General features: G+C 53.5%; 2 protein-coding genes across 2 annotated transcripts; both read right to left on the reverse strand.

Annotated features, from left to right (window-relative positions):
• Positions 1 to 1511: 1511 nt before the first annotated feature.
• Positions 1512 to 25741, reverse strand: OTUB2 (OTU deubiquitinase, ubiquitin aldehyde binding 2). The gene is made up of 6 exons (XM_060097918.1): positions 25550 to 25741; positions 12710 to 12805; positions 11229 to 11347; positions 7097 to 7181; positions 6306 to 6500; positions 1512 to 4747 (listed from the first exon to the last, which is right to left on the reverse strand). The coding sequence occupies exons 1-6, from the start codon at positions 25550 to 25552 to the stop codon at positions 4541 to 4543; spliced, it is 705 nt and encodes a 234-aa protein (XP_059953901.1). The 5' UTR covers positions 25553 to 25741; the 3' UTR covers positions 1512 to 4540.
• On the reverse strand, positions 14514 to 25472 carry LOC132489124 (regulatory factor X-associated protein-like). Its single transcript, XM_060098071.1, has 4 exons — positions 25270 to 25472; positions 24174 to 24295; positions 23707 to 23787; positions 14514 to 15211 (listed from the first exon to the last, which is right to left on the reverse strand). Exons 1-4 carry the CDS (start codon positions 25470 to 25472, stop codon positions 14514 to 14516), a joined length of 1104 nt encoding a protein of 367 aa, XP_059954054.1.
• Positions 25742 to 26780: the final 1039 nt, after the last annotated feature.

The raw sequence follows: 26780 nt of genomic DNA on the forward strand, positions 1-26780 counted from the left end.
ACAGCTGCTGTCCCGTCTTAGCCTCGCGGGGAGGAGGGCAGGGAAGAGATTGCCGGCTTCCAAGAGAACACAGCTTCCGTGATATCACAGAGCCACGTGCGGGGAAGCCAGGAGCAGTCTGCTGAGTGTGGCGGGGAGGCACCTGGGATCTGGCCCTGGCCAGTCTCTCCAGCCTCGTGTCTCTGCTCCCTTCCTCTGTGTGACGGAACTGGTTGCGGCCCACGGTCTCACGCCCCCATTCTTTGGCCCTGAGCCTTTGTCCAAGCTTTTCCTTGGCCTGTTTGCCTTTTCCTGCCCCTGAGCTCTCCTGGCCCCTGAGACCCAGGAGGTGATGTGTTCCTCTCATGAGCAGCTCCCACAGTACCCAGGCTCACCCTCTTCACAGTACTTGCCACACTGCTCTCCGGCACCTGGCTGAGCTCCCTTGGGGCAGAAGCTGCTTCTTACTCCTTTCAGCCCTTGCACTTAGATCAGGGCCTGGTGTTAATGTGTGCTGAGGGAACCCGAGACCTCCCGGCGCCACCGCAGCTTCCTCTGGGTCAGCCTGGGTGAGTAGCCACAGTCATGGGAGAAGCACTGATTTCTGCACAGCTAAGTCTGGGCTTCTAAACAGACGTTTTCTTGGCCTCATGGTTGGCAGCTGTGTTCCCTTGGTCCCTCTGGGCAACTGCAACAGGGTAGTTGGCCTAAACTCAGATTCAGGTATCACTGAGTGTTGGTTAGGGGCTTTTATCTACTTCGATTGTCATTTGGTTTTCCGTCAAGGCCCTGGGACATACGTCTTTACCCTTTTTTGCAGTTGAGAAACCTCACTGTGAGTGGCTAAGACTTGCTCAGGGTCACACAGCAGTCACGTGGCAGAGCTGGGATAAGAACCTTGGGTATTTCCTTGGAGGCCCAAGGGAAGTCCAGAAAAGTGCTTTGGTTTTAGAAGTCAGCAGTGTTGCCAGAGACTGTCTCCCGAGTGTCACCAGTGACCCGGAGAGAATGCAGAAGAAAACAGCCCTCGTCTGTGAAGCTCCTGAGTGATAGCTATCAGAGGATGGCAGGGGGACTCGCCATTTTCCAAATGATACAGTGGAAGTATAAGCAGGGTCAAGGTCCCTGAGCAGCACCTGAGCCATGAGAGGCCTGAGGACACTTGTCACAGGCCAAACAGATCCACTAATGTCCTGTGACATCCTGTCCTTGCCCTCTAACAGCAAGTTCTTTTTTGTGGGGTAACGTGTTAAAGAGCTAGGTTTTAAAAGATGGGGCCAGCCTCCCTGACCGTGTTGCTCTCTGACCTGATGAGGTGAAGCTTTGGTGAGGCCTGTGGTTCCTCTGGCACCTCCAGCCCAGCCCAAGGACAGAATTTCCTGAGTGTCTGGACCTTTCACTAAACAAGGACGCTGCTACCCGTGCTAATCCACTCACACGTACAAGCCCTATGGGATAGTAGTGTTGATTTTTGGTGCATGCCAGGTACCCACTATTAAGAAGCCAGGACAAACAGTTGTTATGGAAACCATTTTAATGCTAGGAAAATGTTTTTACCAATTGCCCGAGGAAGCTGTAGGCCTGGCCTACATCCCACGGGACAAGGGGCCCCTGCCCCTATTTCCGCTCATCACAGGATTGCGTTTGGTCCTTAGACTTCTTCCGTGTTTGGGAAACCACAGTGCCACTGCCAAGGTGGCATGTTTTCCCATCTTGCAGTGTTCTGCAGCCCATGGGGAAGGATCCGTGGGGGGAAGCATCCCATTTGTAGGGCACTCACTATGCGTCAGGTCTTGCGATTGTTTTCACATGTAATCTTGTTCCACTTGAACCGATAATTCTGTGATGTGTTGGTATCGTCTCCATTTCACTAATGTGGGAATTGGAACTTGGAGGTGAAGGGACTTGGCCAAGGTCATATAACTAGTTAGTGGCAAAGTTGAAGATTTGAACCCAGGCGGTGTGGCTCCAGAGCCACTATGTGCTTAAAGTAGGAACCAAAAGCAAGGACAGTTTTTTTGTTGCTAAGTATTCACACTGGTTTGTAAAGTTCCCTTTGGAAGGAAGGTAACACGTGCAGTTGTAAAGACAAACTCTGAAAGCAACCTTCCTTCCAGCTTTTGGCCTGCAAAGAGAAGGCTTTGTGGGCCGGGTGAGGAATTACCCAGGAAGCGTGATTGCTGACGTGACTGGCTGCTGTACATAAGCAGGGTAATGTCCACGGATGACTGGATTTTACATTGGTTACTTAAAGCTTCTCTGAATTCTGCCACGCCTTTCCTCCATGGTGCTTTCCCTTCAGAGGCAAGAGCTGAGGGCAGATGGGAAGGGAAGAGAGCAGCGGTTTGGATTTGGCCAATAGTTTTATGAAAAATGGGAGAGCGGAGAGGGGGGTCATGACAACAGCCTGCCTCTCTTAGGCACTCTGATTCTAAACTGATCGGATCTCCCCTGGGAAGAGGGTCCCACGTGAGCACTGGCAGGCTCTCCGGCCTGGACACACAGCACAGACACACCTCAGAGGGGAGTTCTCCAGCCTGTCTGCCAAAGAGAAAGCTTGGCTTTTGTGAACGCTACACAAGCTACAAATGCAGTTAAGTGGCAGCCAGTGCTGATTATACTGTGCTTGAGAGCCCAGCTGGAGGCCCAGGACCCATCTCACAACTGCTCAGAGCAGCCAAGGTGCAGGTCAGTGTCCTTCAGTTTGGAAACGGATCGTGATACTCACAAATCATGTAACATGTTACCCTGCTCTTACAGTGTACTTGTCACAGCACTCCTACCCAGAGCAAGGTAGGACCACTGAACCAGTTCAGAGATCAGGGTCAGCTTTACATTCCTGTGAAAAAGTGACAGTCACTTATTTAGCTTGAGCCCTTGGGGTCCAAGTTCCAGCCAAGGGCATTATGGGAACCTGGGTTCCTGCCTGGCATTAAAAGCACCCTGACATCAGTTTTCACAAAGGCGGAAGACTGATACCAATCTGACATTTGTATACGAGGATCGGGAGCAGTCTGTCACCCCGTCCTCCTGGTGCAGTTTGCCCGTCAGCAGACACTACAGTCTGGCACTGCAGCACCAACAGATTCTAATAAATCCCTGCAGAATGGAACCTGTGAGGCCTTCGATTAAGGAAGGCGATTCCACACCCCTGCACTCTCCATTTCTTCCCAGAGAGGAAGAGAGCTTGCTGGCAGCGCCCCAGCCCAGCCAGGGCTCCTCGAGATCCTGAGGCAGCAAGGTGAGGGGGTCATTAAGGGGCATGTTCAGGCGGATGAACAGGGAGACTGGCCAGAGCCAGGGCTCTTGGCTACCAGGCAGCTTCCCCAGAGGTGACCTCCCCCACTGCCAGTCTCCTCGGCTTATCTCTGTTCTTTGCCACCTAATCTCTAGCCAGCCCATAAGCCAGACAGAAGCGGGGAAAGGGGAAAGGAAGCCAAAGACAGCCTCAGAAAACCTTGTCTGTTCTGCTCAGCTGGAGTCTACGGCTGCATGTGCGGACCGATGTCTCCACCTGGCTGAGTATCCGTATTCTACTTCCAGGATGTGTTGGGGACGATGAGACACCTTCTTGGTCCCAGACCTTAGTCCTTCTCAGTGTCTGTCCAGGTAGGGCTGGCGGCAGAACCCTGCAGGGCTGCCCACCAGAAGGCAGGCAGTCCTGGCCCTGAGGGAGATAGAGGGGCCCAACAACTTGGGCTTCACGCTGATGGCTACAGGCCTCTTTCTAGACTTTGGCATAAAAGTATCTTTTTCCTCAAGTTAGGGGTAAGAAAACACTGTCATGAATGCTTGGAAGTACACTGAAGCCCTCGCATTCAAATTGGCCTCAATTCACCGTGCACCAAAGTCCAGTCCAACGGCTGACTGGACTTGATTTTTTTATAGAACTGGTAAGTCACTTAAGACAGCTGATCTTGAGCTTTTCTTCCCCTACAGAGAGGCACTGCCCCTGGTGAAAATAAACCAGAGGACCCCATTTTTATACAACAATGGAATGTCAACACTGGCAGGAACCTCCTCCAGATGAAGAATTGGGCCCAGAGAGAGGAGGTGTCCTATGCAAGGTCTCAGAACTGGGGTAGAGCCAGGACATGTGGCTTCCTAGCCCAGAGTGAGAAAACACTGGATCCTCCGTGAAGATAAACACTAAAAATATCGCCAAGTTACCACCAGTCCGTAGTGAGTAGGCCTTATTCCCAGTGACTTTGCCCAAAAGGCTGCACATTTTCTAACTATAGTCTAAATCGCTTAAAAAAATTGAAAAGCTGTAACGTTCCATTCAGAATGCAGTCCCGTAGGGCTTCCCTGGTGGCGCAGTGGTTGAGAGTCCGCCTGCCGATGCAGGGGACACGGGTTCGTGCCCCGGTCCGGGAGGATCCCGCATGCTGCGGAGCGGCTGGGCCTGTGAGCCATGGCCGCCGGGCCTGTGCGTCCGGAGCCTGTGCTCCACGGCGGGGAGGCCACAACAGTGAGAGGCCCGCGTACCGCAAAAAAAAAAAAAAAAAAAAAAAAAGAATGCAGTCCCGTTAGGTGACAGGCTCCACTGCATGGCCTAAAATCAACGTTTATCGGCTGCATAAAGGATGCTGTAGTGGGAGGTTTTATAGAGCAGGTACACGGCAGGGATGGCAGCCTCGGGGAACACGTGGTGGTTCAGGGCCGTGTCCATTTCGTCCACATACTCCACCTGCAGGGCAATGTTCAGTGCCTGGGACAGGGCCGTGATCTGGATGTGGTCACACTCCATGGCCATGGGCTCCACTTCCTGCAAAGGTCACAATGAAAAAACAACCCAGTTGAGGATGGAGGCCTGGCAGAGGACGAGTGAGAGGTCCAACCCTGGCTTTCGTGGTCCTGGGTCAAAACCTCTGCGCTGGGAAATTATCTCCACAGCAACCTGTGAGGCAGATGTTGACATCTGCATTTTCCAGAGGAGGAAACGCAGGCTCACTGAGGAGGTAACAGATAGAAATTGCCACAGTTGCAAGGCTTGAATCTAGATCTTTTTGATTCTGGACCCCCTAGTTGTGAGAAGAGGACACTACTTTGAAGAATCTGGAAAGGGGGGCAGGGGTTTTTCAGCTTGGGCTTCCTAATGCACAGAGTCAAAGAATCTCAGCAGAAAGGGGTTTCATCATAAAGGGATTTCAAGCTTATGTGCTTTCAGAGGGCTAGGCGAGCGAGTGGGTGAGTCAATGGAGAGCCAAGCTGCCTTCTGAGTCCCAATAACTAGGGCAGCTGCCATTTAGCTCCTACTGATTACTGCCGGGCAAGAGGAAGGCCTGGGAAGGACTTCCCTGGTAGCACAGTGCTTAAGAATCCGCCTGGGGAGCTTCCCTGGTGGCGCAGTGGTTGGAAGTCCACCTGCCGATGCAGGGGGCACGGGTTCGTGCCCCAGTCCGGGAGGATCCCACATGCCGCGGAGCGGCTGGGCCCGTGAGCCATGGCCGCTTAGCCTGCGCGTCCGGAGCCTGTGCTCCGCAATGGGAGAGGCCACAACAGTGAGAGGCCCACATATCGCCAAAAACAAAAACAAACAAACAAAAAAGAATCCGCCTGCCAATGCAGGGGACATGGGTTCGATCCCTGGTCCAGGAAGATCCCACGTGCCCCAGAGCAACTAAGCCCGTGTGCCACAACTACTGAGCCTGCGCTCTAGAGCCTGTGAGCCACAACTACTGAGCCCACGTGCCACAACTACTGAAGCCCGTGGGCCTAGAGCCCGTGCCCCGCAGCAAGAGAAGCCACCGCAGTGAGAAGCCCACGCATCACAACAAAGAGTAGCCCCGGCTTGCTGCAACTAGGGAAAGCCCACGCGCAGCAACGACGACCCAACGCAGCCAAAAATAAATAATATAAATAAAAAATAAATTTATTTTAAAAAAAACACAAAAAGGAATAAGGCCTGGGGAGCTGGATCTTCTGATTTTTCCAGAGAAATCCAGACATTCATACGAAAATTGCCCAATGTTTAAATGTTGGCAGCTCTTTCAGGTAAATACCATACATCATAAACAAAACAGGTCTTGGGCAAATGCGACTCTGGGGTTGCTACTCTGTAATTCTGTGAACAGTCTAGTCCAAAGCCCTTATTTCTCAGATGAGAAATCTGAGGCCCAGAGAGGGACAGTGACTTGCCCAAAGCCACACACTTTGGGCCGAAGGAGGATGTGTCCCGCTTGCTAACCTAGTGCTCTTTGAATTGCAATGTAGACATGACACCCAGGTCCCCTGGTTAGGGAATGCTGGTGCTAAAGAGAGGGATGAGAGCGGAGCCCAGGGCCGGAGCCTGAGTCCCCAGAGCCTGGGCCCCGAGGACCTACGTGAGTGCAGAAGTCTTTGATGTCCATCTCCTCATCGATGAAATGTCGGAAGAAGTCTCCGCGGTTCCTGATGAAGGCTGACGTGAGCAGGCGCAGGAACTGCACGATGCGGTCCGAGGAGCTCTGGTCGTTGAACACCTTCAGCAGGCTGGCCACGGAGCTGTCCTTCTCCACGAGCTCTACCACGCTGTAAAACTGCAGCCCTTGGGTCCTCAGCCAGGGGACCGGCAAGCCCCGCCCCCCCTCCGTGGGCCTCCCTCCACGGACATTTCCATCTTCAAATCCTCAAGCTGAGGAGCCAAAATCCATCAATCAGAGACCCCGCCAAAGCTCCGTGACAGGGTTAGAGATATTCTGTAGCCAGTCCCTTAGCCCGGAGTCACGTCTAAGGAGAAGCGGTTAGTCTCCCTCCTCACTGCCGTGGTTGCAATTCTTATTTACAGATTCAGAACTGACAGTCCTCCAACCCCACCGCCTTCACTAGTGGGGCCTGGGGAATGGGGTGGAGAGGGGAGGGGCTGACGGAGGCTGGGGGAAGCTTCCAGCCTGAGAGCTAGTGCCCCAAAGGAGGTACCTCCTCCCAGAGAGACGGCAGGGCCCTGGGCTCCCTGTTCCCTCGATGTCCCCACAAGCAGCAAGCAACCCTCAGCCCTTCCCCAGCTGGGAGGAGCCAGAGGGGCGCAACCACAGAGCCCTGGGCAGTGAGGGGACTCCAGCCAGTGCCCGCTCCTGTCTGCTCTGCCAGCGAAAGAGGACCTGGCCCCTCAGCTGTCGTGCCCAGGTTAACTCACAGCATTAAAGAAGTTTTGGAACTTGTGCTCCTCGAAGCCAGCAGCCAGAAGGTCGTTTGGGGTCTGCAGTACATGCTCTTTGAACCTAGAGGGGAAAGACTGGTACTTACAAGGAACTGCAGGGGGCGCTGCTGTGACGTCAGCTGTCATCCCACTCACCCACCACCCCCATACACACCTGAGAGGGTGCGTGTCACTTTTCTACTAGGACTTTTCTACTGTTCAAAGCACTTCCACGTGGACCACACACTGATTTGTTCCGTCCTCCCCTGTACAGTCACGGGAGGTGGGTAGTATACCCATTTCACAGATGAGGAAATTGAGGTAATCACCACCCACTCCCAGATATATTGATTCTACCTTTCGAAGACCTGTTGACTCCGTCCCTCCTTCCTGTCCCCATGGTTCCTGGTGTGTCAACACCATCTCTGGCCTGGGCCACACCCAGCCTTCCCTCACTCCTGGTCCCCTCTCCACAGGGACCTTAGAGTGACCTGCCACAGCCTTCTCCCTCAGGACACAGCTCCTCAGCACAGGTGTCCTGGAAGGGCCCCTGCCGAGCTCAGCAGCCTCATCTCTAGTCAGGTCTCACAGCTTCCCTCACACCCCACAGTCACTACCCATTTGCGTTCTCACCCCTTAGCCTCCACTGTCCCCTTAGCCAGGGATGCTCTTCTCAGAGGTGTGCTAGCGCTGGTTTGTACCTGCTCACAAGAGCTAGTTGTTAAATTTACGCATTTTGCCATCCAGCTGTTAAACAGCCATTATTTAAGAATCAAGTTATGTAAACTTAAATAACTTTAAAACACAAATTACAATCTATGCTCTTGAGGTAATCTTTGTCTATTGTGTGTGGATGGTGGAAATACAATTTGGACTATAGCACGTGTTACGTATCTCTTCCCAACTCCCTGTTCAGTGACCCCATGATGGTAACTTGAAAAAAAAATCATGACAAGGGTACTTATACTACAGAAATCAACTCACACCACAAATCAGGCCTCCCGGCCAAACAGCCACTAAACTTCTGCCAGAACTGACCATCCCTCAAGACCTGGTCCAGGGACCCCTGCTTTGTTAGTGCTCCCACTGAAGGCCCCCCACTGGCACGGCCCCATCTGGGACCTGTCCTGGCCCCCTTGGGGATGGCGAGGAGCTGCCCCCGGACACAGAGTTCAGCAGCAGAGACGAGATACAGTCCAAGTGATTGGTCCACAGAAGGAGGGATGCATCCCCCGCAAGAAGGACCAAGTGCAGAGGCTCTGGGGGACCAGCTGGCACAGGCGTAACTGCAGCCTGTCCCCTGGGAGGGGAGACCAGACTCTAGGGAGGACACGGGAGGGGTTTTCATGAGGGACTAAAGGCACAATGAGAAAGGCCTGGGAGGCTTAGGTGCCTTGTGGGACAGAGGAGGTGAGGAGAGGGTGGTGTGTATGAAGTGGAACCATCTAACCTGGAAGGTGAGGCGCTTCTGCCGAAAGGCAAACCACCAAAGGCTGGGCCGGCCGGCGTTATCTGAGCCCGGTTTGGCCAGGGCAGGTGTGGGAAGGAGTGCTGTGCTGGGAGCCACAGCCCTGCTGCTATGTCGCTCTCCGGCTTTGGGACGTAGGCTCCCCTTTCTTACGGCATGGGTGATGGTAACAGGCCTCCACGAGGGGTGCTGGGAGGGCCCCTCTGGCCACTGTTCTGTGAGGCTGTGAATGTGCACAGCTCTGTTCCCAGCTTTCTGCCTTCACACCCTTCCCCTCCCTGGCCACGCACTCCTGAGCCCCCGCCGCATCCCCACGCTCATTCCTCACCAACGACTGCTGGCCCTGCCGTGCCAGCCCTGGGGACACAGAGACGGCGACACACAGACCCAGTCAAGCGAGGGACAAACAGCCAGGGCAGGACTCCCGCCCGACGAAGTGAGGGAGGAGGACGGCGTCAGGACTTGGAGCACAGGCCCTCTCGGCCACACACCAGCTTTAGTGGGACCTGGGGCAAGTCACTTAACCTTTCCGAAGCTCGGTTTACTCATCTGTAAAATGGGGTAACACCCTCCTGGTATTTCCCACTGGACCCCGCTTGGATGGCCCACGGGGATTTCGGACTTAGCAACATGGAGCTACTGCTTTTTTAACTCTCAGGCCAAACCCCAGGCACCCATCCTCGACTCCTGTCTCTGCTCACACACCCCACTCCAGCCACGAGTGAATCCTGTTGGCGCCACCCCTGCAGGGCTCTGCGATCGACCTCCACCTGCTCAGGCCACCGTCACCACCCCTCCTCTGGGCTCTCCCGAATCGCGTCCCCTGCTGCTCCCTGGCTGTGCGCCGCTGCGTTTATCCTGCACGCAGCCGGCCGCAGATCAGGCCCCTTGCTCTCTTGAACCCTCTGTGGCTCCATCTCATTCAGGCCGACATTCAAGGTCCTTAAAAAGGCCCGTTGGGCTTCCCTGGTGGTGCAGTGGTTGAGAGTCCACCTGCCGATGCGGGGGACACGGGTTCGTGCCCCGGTCTGGGAAGATCCCACATGCTGCGGAGCAGCTGGGCCTGTGATCCATGGCCGCTGGGACTGCGCGTCCGGAGCCTGTGCTCCGCAACGGGAGAGGCCACAACAGTGAGAGGCTCGCGTGCCACAGACAAAAAATAACCTGCCCCCCGCTACCTCTCCAACTCCTACTTAAAAGTGTAGCCTCGGGACTTCCCTGGTGGCGCAGTGGTTAAGAATCCACCTGCCAATGCAGGGGACACGGGTTTGAGCCCTGGTCTGGGAAGATCCCACATGCCGCGGAGCAGCTAAGCCCGCGAGCCACAACTACTGAGTCCGCGAGCCACAATTACTGCAGCCCGCGTGCCTAGAGCCTGTGCTCCACCTCAGAGAGAAGCCACCGCAGCGAAGAGTAGCCCCCGCTCGCTGCAACTAGAGAAAGCCCGCACACAGCAACGAAGACCCAACGCAGCCAATAAAGAAATAAATTTAAAAAAAGAAAACAAAAAACGCAGCCTCTACCCCTGGACAACCTGGCCTCCCTTCCTGCCTGATTATTCTTCCCACAACGCTTCTCACCGTCTGACACATCAAGTACGCTTCGTATCCACTGTCCCTCTTTTCCGGTTGGGATGCCAGCCCCACAGGCAGGGTGTTTTGTCTCGTTTGCTGCTGCATCCCCAGGGCCCACAACACGGTCTGCGTGTGGCACCCAGTTGGGTGACGGAAGGAAGGAAGGCAGGGTAGAAATCTGCCTCGGCGAAGGAGTTCTGGTGCCGGGGTCCACGGTTCAACCACAGGGGCTCTGTGACCCGTGGCCACTCTGCACTCTGCCCCAGGATATGTGGGGGAGGGTGTTTGACAAGGAAGCCCGGGGTCTTCATCCAATCCTGTAAGGGCTGCGAGACCTCCAAGCTTAAGAAGCAGGTCTCAGGGCTTCCCTGGTGGCGCAGTGGTTGAGAATCCGCCTGCCGATGCAGGGGACACGGGTTCGTGCCCCGGTCTGGGAAGATCCCACATGCCGCGGAGCGGCTGGGCCCGTGAGCCATGGCCGCTGAGCCTGTGCGTCCGGAGCCTGTGCTCCGCAACGGGAGAGGCCACAGCAGTGAGAGGCCCGCATACCGCAAAAAAAAAAAAAAAAAAAAAAAAAAAAGAAGCAGGTCTCAGCTCCCTGCTCCCCAGCGTGGTTCGAGGCCCAGCGGCAGGGGCGGCTTCTCCAGGGAGCTTGTGAGAAATGTGGAATTCCCCGCCCTAGACCTACTGAACTGAAATCTGCAGCTGAAGAAGATCCCAGGGGGTTTGCACAAATGATGAAGTATGAGAAGCCTCGAGCTAGGCCAAAACCCGAGGGTCTAAGGGAGGATCACTACAGGCAGCAGCTGCGGGACAGAGGGACCTTGGACAGCATCAACTCTAGATCCAGGCTGACCAGGTGGACCCCTGGGTCACTCACACACTCAAACCCAAGGTCAGCTGAGATCACCCAGAACAACGGGGCAATGCTTCTTTGTGTTCTCCTTGCAGTGAGGCTTCGAGAACGCACCCAATGCGACTTGCCTAAGCGCACTGAGACCAGAGGGCCGAGAGTGCCCGCGAGGTCACTGTCCTTCCCCAGCCGGCCCCTTGGCGGCCCACCCAGCATCCCCTGTGCCCCACTCACTTGAGTATCTCCCTGCTCTTCCCCAGCAGAGATTCCAGGTAGGAGTAGCCCAAGGCCCGGTAGAAGCAGTTCCCATCCCCCTTGGTCTTGCGGATCGCAGTGAACCTTTTGCTGAGTTCCTGCGGGGGACAGAGGAAATGTGGGTGTCTGCACCAACAGCACCCCCGTCGTGTCCCGTCAGGGCCGGGGCCCCTGCCTCCCCCACGTAACACCTGCTCCCTCCTCTCAGACTGGCTGCTCTCCACAGTGTCCCAACTCTCATCCCACAAAAATAAAACTACTCGGAGTGTGTCCTGTGTCAGACACTGAGCACGAACGGTGTGGGGGTGGGGGTGTCCCACGGCCCTGCCCTCGGGAGCCTACAGTCTGGGGTGAGATGGACAGTCAGATGATCGTGACAGGAGGACAGGGGAAGCACCGGGGTGCAACGGAGCAGCGGCATCTACATCAGACTTCAGCAGTCCAGGAAGACTTCCTGGAGGAATGGCGCTGAGAGGAGGAGCAGTGGCGTGCACGGGGGGGCAGTGAGGGTGGGCGTGCCTGGGAGGTGGGCCAGGAGGCTGCAGAGTCGGTAGGAAGGGCCTCCCCAGCCTTCACCAAGCAGTCTGGCCAGTGCTTCAGAGGGTTTCGTGGGAGGTGTGGCCTCCCCATGCCACCCCCTCCAGCACTGCTCCTGGATGTCAGCTTCCCTCTGAAACGGCCCGGAGTCCCCATGGCTGCCTCCTGGGCCTGCCTACCCTCAGGGTTCTGACAGCAGAGCTGGTTTTCAAGGGGTCCCACCAGAGTGGAGCTGACAGGGCCCACCAGAGGCAGGCCGTAGGGAAGGATGGGCTCCTTGAAAACTCCATCTCGGCTCCCAAGGGGGCTCCAGGGGACACGAGAGTCAGTGTGCTGCCCAGCCTTTGCTCCTGCCCCGGTGGGAAGCCGAGAGGTGGAGGGGGGCACCAGGGGAGCACCCAGGCTCCTTCTTGTTCTGTGCCTGTCCCTGCATCCTTCCAGCAACCCTACCCCGCCTTTTTCACAGCCCCGCTGGAGTGGGCTTTGCCTCCTGAGAGATGCCCTTGCAGGGCGGTTACAAAGACGACTTTTATGAGGTCAGGCTGCCTGGTCTAAATGCACTAGCAGTAGGGCCGTGCACTTGCCATTTAATTTCTGTGCCTCGTTACCCTCAGCTGTAAAACGTGGGTAATAGAAGTTCTGACCTTGCAATGTTGTACTGAGGTCTCAGGGAGAAAGGAAACACTTAGGAGAGTGCCTAGCTTTTTAAAAACAGAAGTGTTATTTTTTTTTTTTCTTTGCAGCGAAAGGATTTCTCTTGAAGGCAAATGCCCAACATGACAATATTCTGGGAGCCCTTTCATTTGCTCAGGAACCTGGTCCAAATGCGAAGCCTTTTTTACCTTCAAAGTGGCACCTCTTTCTCTGCTCCCGACTCCAGCCCACTTCATCTAGGCTCCCCTTCTTCTGACCCTCTGCCTTACCTGGATTTTCCTCTGGTAAATCTTGTTTTCAGGATGATCCCGAAGAATTGATAGAATGTCACATTTTTCTGATATTAGGTTGAAAGATGCTTCACTCTGAAAGACAGAAAAAGGAGTGAAACTGTGACAATTTCAAAAGCAGCTGTTGGGCTTTCACCAACAGAAAGCCTCCGAACTGCTGGCTGCAGGGACACAGTGGATGTTACCACCCCCCGACAGAAGCACCTGCGGGTGTGTGACTAGTATCCCAGACGCCAAGGTCCCCGGCAGGCAGGGAGCCAGGGTCAGGCCCACCATGTAGGGGTATCAACTTGTAACTTCCAAACTGATTCGTTTTATAGAACATAATACCTCAGTGCACAAAAATAAATTCAAAATGGTTTAAAGATTTAAATGTAAGGCCTGAAACCATTAAACTTCTCTAGAAGAAAACATAGGCAGTAGGCTGTTTGACATTGGTCTTAGTAACATTTTGTTGGATATGTCTCCTCAGGCAAGGAAAACAAAAGCAGAAACAAACAAACGAGACTACATCAAACTAAAAAGCTTTTGCACAGCAAGGGAAACTTTCAACAAAAGGAAAAGTCCATCTACTGAATGGGAGAAGATATTTGCAAATAATATATCTGAATAAGGGGTTAATATCCAAAATATATAAAGAAGATATACAACACAACATCAAAAACACAAACAACCCAATTAAAAAACAGGCAGAGGATCTGAATAGACATTTTTCCAAAGAAGACATACAGATGACCAACAGACCCATGAAAAGATTTTCAGCGTCACTAATCATCAGGGAAATGCTAATCAAAACCACAGTGAGGTATCACCTCACATCTGTCAGAATGGCTATTATCAAAAAGACAACAAATAACAAGTATTGGTGAGGGAAAGTGAACACTTGTGCACCATTGGTGGGAATATAAATTGGTGTAGCCATTATGGAAAACAGTATGGAGATTCCTCAGAAAAATAAAAAATAGAACTACCATATGACCCAGCAATTCCACTTCTGAGTATTTATCCAAAGAAAACAAAAGCACTCATTAGAAAAGATATATGCACCCCTATGTTCACTGCAGCATTATTTACAATAGCCAAGATATGGAAGCAACCCAAGTGCCCATCAACAGATGAATGGATAAGGAAGATGTGGTATATATATGCAAAAGAAGATGTGGTATATATATGCAGTGGAAAATTATTCAGCTATAGAAAAAGAATGAAATACTGCCGTTTGCAGCAACATGGATGGACCTAGAGATTATCATACTACGTGAAGTGAAAACACAGAAAGACAAATATTACATGATATCACTTATATGTGGAATCTAAAAAAACAAATGAACAAATATAGCAAAACAGAAACAGGGTCATAGATGCACAGTGTGCAATATGTATTTGTCCCCAAATACACACACGTGCACAGGAAAATGACTGTTTACCTTCTACTGGCAAATCTTACCCCATTTATCTTTAGCATAAAAATATGTCCATCCCATATATACACTACCAAATGTAAAATAGATAGCTAGTGGGAAGCAACCGCATAGCACAGGGAGATCAGCTCGGTGCTTTGTGACCACCTAGAGGGGTGGGATAGGGAGGGTGGGAGGGAGGGAGATGCAAGAGGGAAGAGATATGGGAACATATGTATATGTATAACTGATTCACTTTGTTATAAAGCAGAAACTAACACACCATTGTAAAGCAATTATACTCCAATAAAGATGTAAAAAAAAACATGTGTCCATCCACTACAATAAGATAAAAAACGTGCAGGACTTCTTGATAAATTCCCTCACACTGATGTTCCTGGAAACTGCTGTTGTCTTTGCTCCCAAACCTGCTGATTTAGTAGTTGTTGCCGTTTCTGTGAAAACTGCACCACTTCTGGACTTCTTAGTAATGACCGTCTTTTCTGATTTAACACTTGTTCTAAAAGAGTAGGTCTTGCAGGTCGATCCCCAAAAGACCCTGTTCTCTGTCTAACAGTGGAGAGTATATTATCTGCACTTTCCTCAAGTTTGACGGTTCCTGCGCTGCCAGGCCGGGCGGCCCCACCGCAGTTCAGGGCCTGGTCGCTTTTCTTCTTCTTGTACTTATCCTTGTACATCTTGTTGCAGTGCTTCTTGCACATCCACGGCTTGTGCTGCTTGGCCACCTGGCTCGGTGTCTGGCTCGGGGTCTGGCTGTGGCCCTCGTAGGGGCAGGTCTTGCTCACGCTGCCCCCGCCGCTGCCCCGTCTCTGGGCTCCACCGCTGCCACCCTCTGCCCCAGAGTGGGTCCCGTCGTCCTCCAGATCCTCCAAACTAGCCGTGCTCTCGCCTCTCCCCGGGGGGTCCGAAGTGTCCAGCAGGTCTGCCTCGTCTTCCCCCGCCTCCCCCTCGCCATCCCCCCCACCACTTCGCACAGGTTCCGAATGGGCAGCCCGGGCGCTGCCCCCCAGGGCCGGAGAGCGGCCCTCGGCGACAGCCTGCACCTCCGCGCTGCTGAGACCTGGCGGGGGTCCACGATCCCAACCCTTCAGCACCTGCCGGGCCCAGCTGCACTTAGGAAACCAACGGCCGGGAACCCGCCAGAGGAAAAGTCCCTGGCCATCACTTTTGACAGTTGTTACCGGGCGGCCTCTCAGCCTCCTCACTGACTAGACAGTGGCCTCAACCCAACACCGCAGTGCTTGAAAAGGAGGCTTCACTGTTACAAACCCCTTCCCATCTGGAGAAATGTGTTGGATTTTGATGAGGAGATTCTCCAGAGCTCACCACCGGAAGCAGAGAGCTGGCCCACAGAATCGTACAATGAGGCGTCAGGGACTTCTAGGCTTACCTGGTCTCCACCCTGGACAGACTCTAAACTTCTGTCTGACAATGAGCTTCTTGGTCTCTGATTCCTGTACTCGGCATCCAGGCTCCGTGACGGGGAAGCAGCATTTCTGGGGGACCTGGAAGCTCCCAGCCCTCAAAGTCTCCAAAGTCACACGGGCCTCCCTTGCCAGCGGGCAGCTGTCAAACCATCTGAGACCTTCCATTCACTTGATGCCCCAGGGCCCCTCACAGGGCCCGAAGCAGAACAGGGGATGAGATGTTTGTTAAATGAATGAATAAAAGCCATCTCCCCGGTGAAGCCTCCCTGGTTGCCCCACTCCATCTGAATCAGGCTTGGGTCCTCCCTTGAACTCATGCTTTGTTCCTTTTTCTCCCTTTCTGGTGGCCCCAAACATGCCCTCCCAAGATGTGGGGCGCCCGGGCATCTTCCCAGATGAAAGCCAAACAGTGAGAAGATGACTGTTGTCCCTAAAAACAGGAGGAAAAGTATTTCTAAAAGAGGGAAGAGAGCGTGCAAATGCTTGTGGGTGGGCGAAGGGATTCTAGGTTTTGTTTCTGGAAGCTTCTATTCTGTACCCAACCTTTGTTGCAAAATTAAGTTAGTCTCAGGCTCCTTCCTCACTTCTGCTCTGACACCACAGTGGCAGGCTGGCAGAGCAGGGGAGAGCCATCAGGAGGAATCAAATAACCATCCTGGGGCAGACGCTATGGGCTGCTTTCCCATCAGCCATTACCCATTTCTTCCCTACCGACAGGATTCCTGTTTTACTCTGGGCAGTGTGATGGAAAATGCCTGGGCTAAGTCATGACAACCCTAACCTCCTCCTCACTGATATTCCTAGCCTCCCTTGCAGCTGTAGGCAGCCAAGTGACCGGGGCTGGCCAACTGGATGCACAAAAACTCTGCTGGGGGCTTTGGGGAAGGCTTGTGGTTTTGGATGTAAAGAACAGAGACAGCATGTCCGCCTCCTCCTCCTTCTTCCTGACTTAATACAGATGCAACGTCTGCATTCCAGTAGCCATCCTGTGACCATGAGGTTGAAAGCCAATGCATGAAGGATGGTTTGATGATCTGCTGCTACCCCAAGCCCAAGATGTATGGAATAATAACGGATGCCATTACTGTACACCAGCTGTGTGGCCAAGCTCTGGGACCAAGGCTTGCATATTCCCATTATTTCATTTAATCCCGACTGACAATTACTAAATCCACTCTACTGACAAGGTTGGGTCCCTTGTGCCAGGAAGAGGTTTGCTGCAGATCTGCCTGACTCTGAAGCCCATGGAAACTCTACCAAGCCAAACTGCTAAGCAGACAGAGCTCAGAGTCCAGGAGCTCTAGAGGGACCAAGGCTGCTAGGCCTCAAGGGAACACTGTGTGCAGGGCAGTCTGGGGCCTTCTCACCTTCAGGCTGGGCCCCTGCAGCTCCCCCTCCACCCATTACAGGCAGAGTGCTCAGCCCTGGACCTCAGTGCCTACCGCAGGGTCCCCCAGTCTGAGGGCTGCTCATCCCAGGTGGAGTGAGAGATCATTTATAGGTGATGTCTGGACATGGGGGTTAGAAGACACTGGCGACATTGGGAGCAAAAATTAATCTCTTTTCAACTTTCTTCAAACCTTCTAATTACACCAAGGAGAAAGCAGGCTTCCAGTGTACCCTTAACTCCTTTCCACTTTGCTAGCCTCTTTTGAAGGGTGAGAAGGCCTCTGACTTGGAGCGTAAAATGTTGCATTTTCATTTGCAATTTTTTTAACTTAAAACAAAACTTGTTAACTTTTTTTTTTTTTTAATTTTTTGGCCATGCCTCACGGCATGCAGGATCTTCCCCGACCAGCAATCGAACCTGTGCCCCCTGCAGTAGAAAGCAGAGTCTTAACCACTGAACCGCCAGGGAAATCCAAAACTTATTAACTTATTAACTTCATTGGCATAGTTATAAAAAGTGAACATGTTTTGACCTATTCTAAATCATGGAAGACTTACATTATTGGCATCATAAATACCAATGGCTGGTGTACAGTTAATTTTGCACTCATACGGTGTGCTCATAAAGCAAATATCCACGGGATTCCATGAGTTTCAGAATTCAAAAATCCACCTCTGCTGACCCGAGGGGAAGGCAGGATGACAAACAGGTACTATTCAGAAACAGCACGTGTCCCCACTCGACAATGCCCATCTCTCGCACTCACCCACCCGCCGTCTCCTTTCATTCCAAAGTCCCATTATTTACCTACCTCACCAACAAAAAGTCTTGTTTTTACCCACAGCCGACTTAAAATGACAGCTTGGGTCTTTTTAAACAATGGATGATTAAAAAGCAGCGCAGCTGTATTGAATGCTGCTCGCGCTTGGAGCGCCCCCCGAAAAAAACGACAAATGGTGTGGGAGGATGCATACAATCAGTTCTATCTAATGGGCAGTTTCTGAGAAGGTATCGCTGGGAGGGTGGAAAGGAGTATAAGGAATGAATCTTACATATGTAGAGGTAAGTATTTAAGATGTTAGAAAGCCCACCGTCACCAGTCAAAATGAGAATGTTAAAGGCGGGTCAGGAGGGGGAAACGGGCCTCACTCAGGGAAGCCTCCCTAGCTTTTCCACTTGCCATAGTCATATCGACTGGGCATTCGAGACAAATCTACTTAGGCTATTTAAAAGTCAACTTAAAAGAAAAATATTAAACAGCAGTTTGGGGACGGGGGGCGGGGGGCTCTGGGTCGCTGAGAGCCAAGCTCATCACACTCAGTGTTCAAGAGACCCGCTGTGAGCACCGGCCTCTGCAAGGCATTCTGTCACCTTTTCCCCTTCATCCCTGACCGCTGTTCCCATCCTGCCATCCCCCCACCCTCTATAGGTATTCCCTACGGTACGTCTTTCAATACGGATCTGCCTTTTTAAAATTGTGCTAAAACATACATAACACAAAATATACCATCATAACCATCTTTAAGCGTGCAGTTCCGTGGCGTTAAGTGCATTCACATCGTTGTGCAACCACTACCGTCCTTTCCAGAACTTTTTCATCACCCCCAGCTGAAACTCTACCCATGAAACCCTAACTCCCCATTCCGTACCCCTCATCTCCACATGGCCCGGCCCCTGGCAACCACCACTCTGCTTTCTGTCTCCATGAATGTGCCTGTCCTAGGGACCTCATGTAAGTGGATTGTATGTCTTTTTTAAAATACAGAGTTGTTTTATGTATGCACGTGTTTTAAATAGGCATACAAATTATTCTATAGATATCGTGGCTTCTTTTTCCTTCACTCAATACTATTTAAGATCCACCCCTCCTGACAAATGGCTCCCAGGTTGGTTGCCCTGCCCTGTGATGGAGCTGTGAGTTAGCTCCAGCGCCCCCTCGTGGTCCCAGGTGTGTTTACTGGTGCCACTGGGAGGGGTGAGGGGAGTGGGTTTCTGCTTTGGCGCCTTTAAGTCCCTGCCTGGCGGCCCAGAGTGACCCAAGTCAGCCCGGGTGGTCCCCGCCCCCCTCCCCATCGGCAGGGCCCTGGTCACACCCCTGGAAGAACAGCCTCGGTATACTGGCCCATAAATCAGGTACAATACTCTGGGTTTGACCTTGGCTGACTCTAATTGGTGGTTTGTTTTTTAAATCATGGCCCCAAATTTCCAGGATGTTATGGGAAAAGGACAGGCCTCGCCTGACAACGTCCTGTCAGACCTAATCAGGTTACCTAATCCTAAAGGATTTTAGCCTTAAACTGCTGGTTTGCAAATAGATGCTAATTAGCTAAGTCAGGCAGATAGCACCTCTGCTTGGAAACAGCTTTGAGCTATTGAGTCGAGGGAGATATTTCAAAGTGAGAGAAGGATGTTTCTCCCATCACTGGCTCCTTCCCAGTAACCCCGGGAACTAGCTTGAGGCACTGGAACAGGGGGCTTGGTGTTCAGACCAGATCTGAGTCCTCGTGGGGGTCCCCTTTCCTCCTACAGCCTCGGAGACCGCAGAGCCAGCACGTAACCACCTACAACAGTGCTGCTGGCCCTGCACTCGATCCCCATCTCTCATCCACATACCCAGCTGAGACCCATATACACCGATCCATGGATCCTGCCCCACTGTTGTGGCATCTGAAGCACTGAAAGCTTCCGGTAAGGAAGTGACCAAGCAGAGCCAGAGTGAGGTCCCATTGCCAGGGCGATGCAGGAGCTTCCATCCTACAAGCTGCTGTGCCCCCTGCCCACGGGAACCCCACGTGCCCAGCACTGTGCACGCATCTCCAGGGACCCCCAGCAGACGGTGGGGTGGCAGGGAGCTGCAGGGTGGGGAGGGCCACGCTGAAAGGACTGGGCCCTGGCAGCTTAGTCCTGCAGGCCGTAAAGGTCTGATCCGTGACATGACCTGTGACCCAAAACAAACCTCTGCCCCTCCTGTGAGTTCTCTGTGGGCCCCTCTTGGAACAGATACAGTTCACTTCAGAGTTTTAATCCAGCTTCTCTGTGCTTTCATGAGAGGTGAAACAACAGGAGGATGAAGCTCCACAAGGACAGGGTCCTTTGTAACTTTTATCACAGTACTCCAAGTGCCTGCAACAGCAGCTGGCCCCCGGAAGGCCCTAAGTAACCACCTGTTGAATGACTTAAGTTACCTTTGCTGGGAGGTCACCGTATGCCAGGCGCTGGGGATAATCTCACTTAGGCCTTGCAGTAGCTCCGTTTTACAAATGGAAACTGAAGCCCAGAAAGGTCAAGCTCTTTGTCCAATGTCACACAGTGAGGCAATCCAGGGAGAAACGTCGACGCTGGTCACCCAGCACATCAAAGGTACTCAACAGACCTGGGTGCCTTTCCACCCCAACTCTCCACAAAGTGAACGCACCTGGCCCTCATGTGCCCTATCGTCACTTCCTGATGGCTCCTTAGCAGCCCGGCCTTGGGCTCATGCCTCTGCCTACAAACCCCCCATAACGTACCCTTCGGTGCCTCTGTGTGCACCCCCAGCCAAGGCTCTGAGGTGCTGGTGGGCCTCTCCTGGGCCCACCCTGGGCCCCGGCGGGCAAGGCCAGCCGTTAGTCTGCCAGACCTCCCACTGAGGTTGCTCCGCTGGTGTGCTCACCCCGGGCCATGAGTCAGCCTCGCGAACCAGGCCCAGCCCCGAGAAGCCACAGCGCACTGCATGGCCTGACCTCAAGCTACCAACTCCTCCATGGCAGAGGCCAGAGCCTGCAGGCTCACCACCAGAGGGCCAGGGCCCAGAACTCAGCCAACCACCTCCCCTCAGAAGGTCCCTGTCACTTCTAGAGGCTCCCCGTGGCTCCAAACCTGGCCTTGCCTGCTTGGGGCTGGGGTCTCCAAAGGGGGCTGTTTGCAGGGGCCAGAAGGAAATGGCTTTTTAAATGTCTACTTCAGGGTATGATGTATAATATACCCACATACAGGAAAATCAAACATTTTTATTGATGAGTGATCAAAAACATTTGGAGGCCCAAGATTCAGGGGAGACCTAGTGTCCTGAATTGGCTTCCTATTGCTGCTGTACAAACAGCAACTAGTACAAACTCAGTGATTGAAAACAAGGTTTATGATCTTACATTTCTGGAGGCTCACGGGGAGAAGCCACTCCCTTACCTTTTTCGGTTTCTAGAAGCTGCCTGCATTTCTTCATGATCCCTCCCTCCCGTTGTCACGCCTCCTCACTCCCAGCCTCCTGCCTCTTCCTTATAAGGACCCTTGTGATTACATCATTGGGCCCACCTGGGTACCCCAGGGTACTCTGCCCATTTCAGGACCCTTAATTCATCACAACTGCAAAGCCCCTGTTGCCACGTGAGGTACCCTAGTCACAGGTTCTGGGGATTAGGATGTGGGTGTCTACGGGGCGCTATTACTCAGCCTACCACCCACATTCCCCCATCTCTGCAGTTCAGTTCAGGAAATAGAGAAGACCCTGCATCTGGACCCCTACCTGCCTTGGGTCACAGTTATTGGCTGGCCTTGCAGAGACCCCGAATTCAGAGGCTGGCCCTCTCTCATTTGACCCTGGACTCATAGCATCCTCCTAACGGACCCTCAGATCTCCAGCCCTGACTTCTCCCTAGAGCTCCGGCCTCAAACACCACCAGCCACCGGGATGTCTGACCAAGATCGCAGAATTACTGTGCCCCTAACTGCTTTCTCTCTCCACGCCTGCATCCCCTCCAGGTGTCACCAGATCCTCAAAAGCCCCTCCATCCAGACAGAGCTCAGGCCAAAGACCGGGGAGGCCTCTCCTACTCCTCCCTTCCTCCGTCAGCTCGGCTCTTATGTCCGGCCAGAGCCGCCACCATCTGCCCCCAGGGAGGCTGCACCACGTGTCTGCCCAACTGACCTCCTGGCTCCCACCCCCCATCCCCACCATCCTCCACAGCAGCCAGCACAGGCTCCTACCATGGGAAGCAGATGAGGACATGCCCTTTCCCAGTTCCCTCCAGTGGCTTCCTTCACATGGGAGAAGACTCAACCTTTGGATGACAACCACCCAGGTCCTACGCCATCCGGCCTTGCTCCCCTCACTCTCGTGAGCTCCAGTCACAGTGACCCTCCTTGTGTTCCCCCAAGACACACCCATTCCTACCTCAGGGCCTTTGCACATGCTGTTCCTCTGCATGGAATGACTCTCTGTCTCTTTACATGACTCAGATGACGCAACCTCCTTCCCTGACCACACTGTGAAAGTTGCCCCTTCCCCACCCCTCCTGCCTTGACTTGTTTTATGTCTTTAGAGCTCTCTGACATGTAGGTTCACTCGTTTACTTGCATGCTGTCGGTCACCCTCCACGAGAATGTCAACTCCATGAGGGCAGGGACTTTGCCTGCCTGTCATGACCAGATTCCCCAGTGCCTGCCACACAATAATGCCCCCAAGATGCATAACGAGCAGACGAGTGAACAGATGTATGCGCTGGTCTCCGACTCCAGCCCGGCCACTTCCAACCCTCTGTCCACTCCATTGCCAGACGGCATCCAAATCAACCATCTCTTATTTGTCAGAAATATGTTATGGTCCTCCCCCCTCCCCAGCCACACCTGCAGGATAAAATCCAAACCCCACAGCGCAGCATGTGAAGCCCTTCATGGCACATTCTGACCCCACCTGCTTTTCTAAACTCATCTCTCCTCCCTCCCCCAAGCTCCCTGCATCCACATGCAAAGCCCTTTATGGCACATTCTGACCCCACCTTCTTTTCTAAACTCATCTCCTCCCTCCCCCAAGCTCCCTGCATCCACATGTGAAGCCCTTCATGGCACATTCTGACCCCACCTTCTTTTCTAAACTCATCTCTCCTCCCTCCCCCAAGCTCCCTGCATCCACATGCGAAGCCCTTTATGGCACATTCTGACCCCACCTGCTTTTCTAAACTCATCTCTCCTCCCTCCCCCAAGCTCCCTGCATCCACATGCAAAGCCCTTTATGGCACATTCTGACCCCACCTGCTTTTCTAAACTCATCTCTCCTCCCTCCCCCAAGCTCCCTGCATCCATACAGACCGCTCACCTTTCCTAGCATATCCCACTCTTAACCATGTTGCCAGGCCTGTAAGCACACTGTCCCACCCTGACCGGAATACACTCTTCCCCAAATCCTTCCTGAAAACTCCTATACACCCTTCAATACCCCATTCAAAAGACTCCTTTGTGAAGACTTCCTCAACACTCCCCACTCCTTCAGAGTGCATGGCTCTCTGCTGTGCTCCCCAAGCCCATGGTCAGGCCTCTTAGGTCATGACCGGTAGCTCAAGAATTGCTTGTGCCCAGCTCTGCCTTGTCCAACAGGCAGTGAGCTCCTAAGAATGGGCAAGCCCCTTGTCTTTCTCATCATTGCCCAGCATGGGGCTGGACTAGGGTACCTACTGGGGCTTGTTTGACAAACCAAAGAACAAAGCACAGAAGGGCCCTGTGGTTCTGCTATTCACATCCGACCCTCATTCTTCACTGAATGTTAAATGCCCTTTGAGTGAGCATGAGACCCCTCACTACCTACAACCTCTGCCAGTGGCAGCCCCAGGCTTTGTCCTCACCCTGGCCCCTGCGTTCCCAAGGGGTTCTGTGTCTTCTACCTGGGACCCTTCCTCAAGCTTAGCCCAGTGACTTTGAAATGAATGCAGAAAGAAAACACCATATTTTCCAAAGACATTCTCCTCTGCCCACCACACACACACTCACCGCCATCCACACCACACAGACTCAGAAGACCACCAAAGGGCCCAGCACGGTACCTGGCAAACAGCAGGTGCTCAATAAGTGCTGGGTGAACAGAAGAGAACACACCCTGCACCGCCTCTGCCACCCCCACCCTCCCAGGATTCCCCAGCAGACGTCCTATTTGGTGAGTTAACAACTTCATCCCTCTCCAAGGCAGCCACGCCACCCCTCACAGGCTGAGGGCTGGTGCTCTGACTCCATCTGCCCTCTAACTTCCGGTCTTGTGAGTCCAGGGCAGACTTGAGGATGGAGTCAGAGGCTTCACTGTGCAGCATGAAGGCCAGAAGTTCAGGTCCCAGCCCTCACCACCCCTGCCATGCTCTCAGCTATCGGTGGGGGCTGGAAGCCCTGCCAGCCTCGGCTCCAGGGTGGCTAAACCCATTATTACCCCAGCTCTGGCCACTCCCTGGCAGGCGATGCTGAAACACCTGGGTCCCCTTCCAGGAGCAGCAGAGCCAGGTAAACCCTTAGGTACTGGGTAGAAGCAGGAAGCTGGTGCTTCCAGATGCCCCAGAAGCCCTCAGCCACACCCAGCAGCAGGCTGGTTTGTCTAGGACAGGCCAGCGCAGATGACCTGGCTGCCCACACCACAGTCCGAACGTGTCAGACCGTGACCAGTTTCTGACCTGTGCCCCAAGCCAGCGGCAGCCTGCAGGGGTGACCCATTTCTCTGCCCAGACATGGGAGGGAGGAGGCCGAGCAAGAAAAACCAGGCACCCGTGCACGCGCATTTCCAGGACCCTGTTTTCACGGGGAAAGCCGCGCCCATTATCTGAGCCCAGTGATCCACTCTCATCACCTCACGTGGTCCTCACGGCAGCCCAGTATACAGACGTGAAAAACAGTGCGGGGGGTGGGAAGTGACCGACCAAAGCCTCGTGGCCTTCCAAGGGATGGAGGTGAGATTTGAACTCAGGGCTGTGTGACCACAAGCCAGGCCACCAGTCCTTATACTCTACAAGCTCCCTGGAGCAGGGGGGCTCAGAGTTGAAGAGTTTTAGGCACTCATCACACCCAGTCCTCTGCAGAGTGCCGGTCCCCCACCTCCCCTTGCCCCCAAGATGGACTGATGTAGTAATACAAAGAGCACTGGACTGGGAGTCCAGAGGCTTGGGTTCAGGTCCAAGTCCACCACGATCAGTCCCGGTCCCCTCCCTGTCTGGGCCTCAGTGGCCCCAGCTGACCAAGACCCGGTTGGCCTGGCTCAGAGGGTCTCTGGGGCCCTTTCTGCTTTCTGAACCAGGGGTTCCTTTAGTCTTTGCTTTGCCGGGACCCCTAATTCACGTGTCTCACAACTTGAGACAGCCTCTCCACGTGGGTCCTAACTCCAAAGACCTTCTGTTGACGTGTAGGACGGAGAGGATGTCCGGCCACCCTTGCACTCCCCAGGTCCACTCTTGGGGCTTGGGAGTGGGAGGTCTCTCATGGCTGAGCCCTCGGATGGGTGGGGCCGTGAGCTGCCGACTGGAGGTCTACTTAACAAAAAGGAAGCGACCCTTAGCCCTGGAGCCTCCGGGTGCCCACCGTCGAGCGGCACTCGGGGACAGCCGGGACGAACGCGCCGGGGCGGGGGATCTGGGAGCTGGGCTGGGTCTCCGTCGCTGGCCGTTCACGGGGGCCTTCCAAGGAAGGACTGAGCCCCCAGTATTTCCGGGGTGTCCGTACGCTGCAGGTCTGACGGTGGCGGCCGAGCCTCGCGCCCGACCCCCAGTCCCGCGAGCGCACATGTGCCCAGGCGGCGACCCCGCCTACCGCGCCCCCCTTCCCACTCCTCCTTCCCCGCTTCCCCTCTACGACCACTGACCATAGTGACCGGAGCCGTCGGGCCAGGTCCCGCCCCAGAGAGGTGGGATCAGTGCGGGAGGGCGCCCCGGGAACCGCTGGCTGGCTCCGCCGTTGGGTCGGGCGGCGGGGACCTCGAAGGCGTGGGGGCGAGAGGAGACTACACCCGACCGCTCCGCAAACCAGAGGTTAGACCACCACTGTGTCCCAGCAAGACACACGCCCCTCGATTGACGTCTGAGGCGGGCAATCAGAAGCCGGGCCACAGGACGTCACAAAAAGTGGGTGGGACTTCACGCGCCTCCAGCCTATCCTTTGGGGCACACTTGACAGGGTACCGCCTCTTTTTAAAGACACAGAAACCTTTTAACTGGCAAAGGAGTTAGCCCAACCCAGTAAGGAGGTTGTAAAGGCTGAAGGGCTTTTGACCAAAACTGCAAATTGAATTCTGAAAGATTAGCTGGCCCTCATTAATTCATAAACCAGGTCATATATAAGTATAGTTTGCTCAAGACCAGAGGACAGGCGCTTAGGGAACACGTGTCCAATAACATTAAGTTACCTGCCTGCGTGTGTAGCTTCAAAATAGTATTTTACACCCTTCCAACTCCTGAATCAGTAGGTTGCCACGCACCCAATTAATGTTTGTCGAATGAATGAATTTCCAGGATCTTTGATTCTGTGCCTGTGGAACTGTATGGCTATATACGAGGCACAGACCGTGAACCACGCTTGGTGACTCACCCTGCATACAAGCTCATTATTGCCGAGCATCAAACAGAGGAATATGTATCATTCAGAGATTCATTCACCAGCCCTTGACCGCTGGAAGACGGTGCTCTGTGTGGGGAAAGGGGGCTCCGGTGAATTGTATGCACTCCTTTTATAAGTATTAATACTTCCTGGAGCATGTATTAAGTAATTCCACACCACACTCTCACTCCCCTGCCCCAGGCACCAGGCTAGGCTCTTGAGTAGACAAACATCTGTATCTTCCAAGTGCATATCATTTACTACTTGGGGAGTTTGGGGGTCAATCAAGGCTCAAAGAGCCATAATAATAAAAGCTAATTTTTACTGAGTACTTACTGTGTATCCAGCATCATCCCAAACTCTCAAACTATATTATCTTAATTTTCTCACAACTAGTTTATGGCAGTAGGTCCTATTATCCTTGTTTTACAGGCAAGGAAACTGGGACACAGGGAAATTAAGCTACTTGCCCACATTGACCCAGCACACAGTGGGATTCA

The sequence above is a fragment of the Mesoplodon densirostris genome, chromosome 4 (assembly GCF_025265405.1).
Source record: "Mesoplodon densirostris isolate mMesDen1 chromosome 4, mMesDen1 primary haplotype, whole genome shotgun sequence".
Lineage (NCBI taxonomy): Eukaryota > Metazoa > Chordata > Mammalia > Artiodactyla > Ziphiidae > Mesoplodon > Mesoplodon densirostris.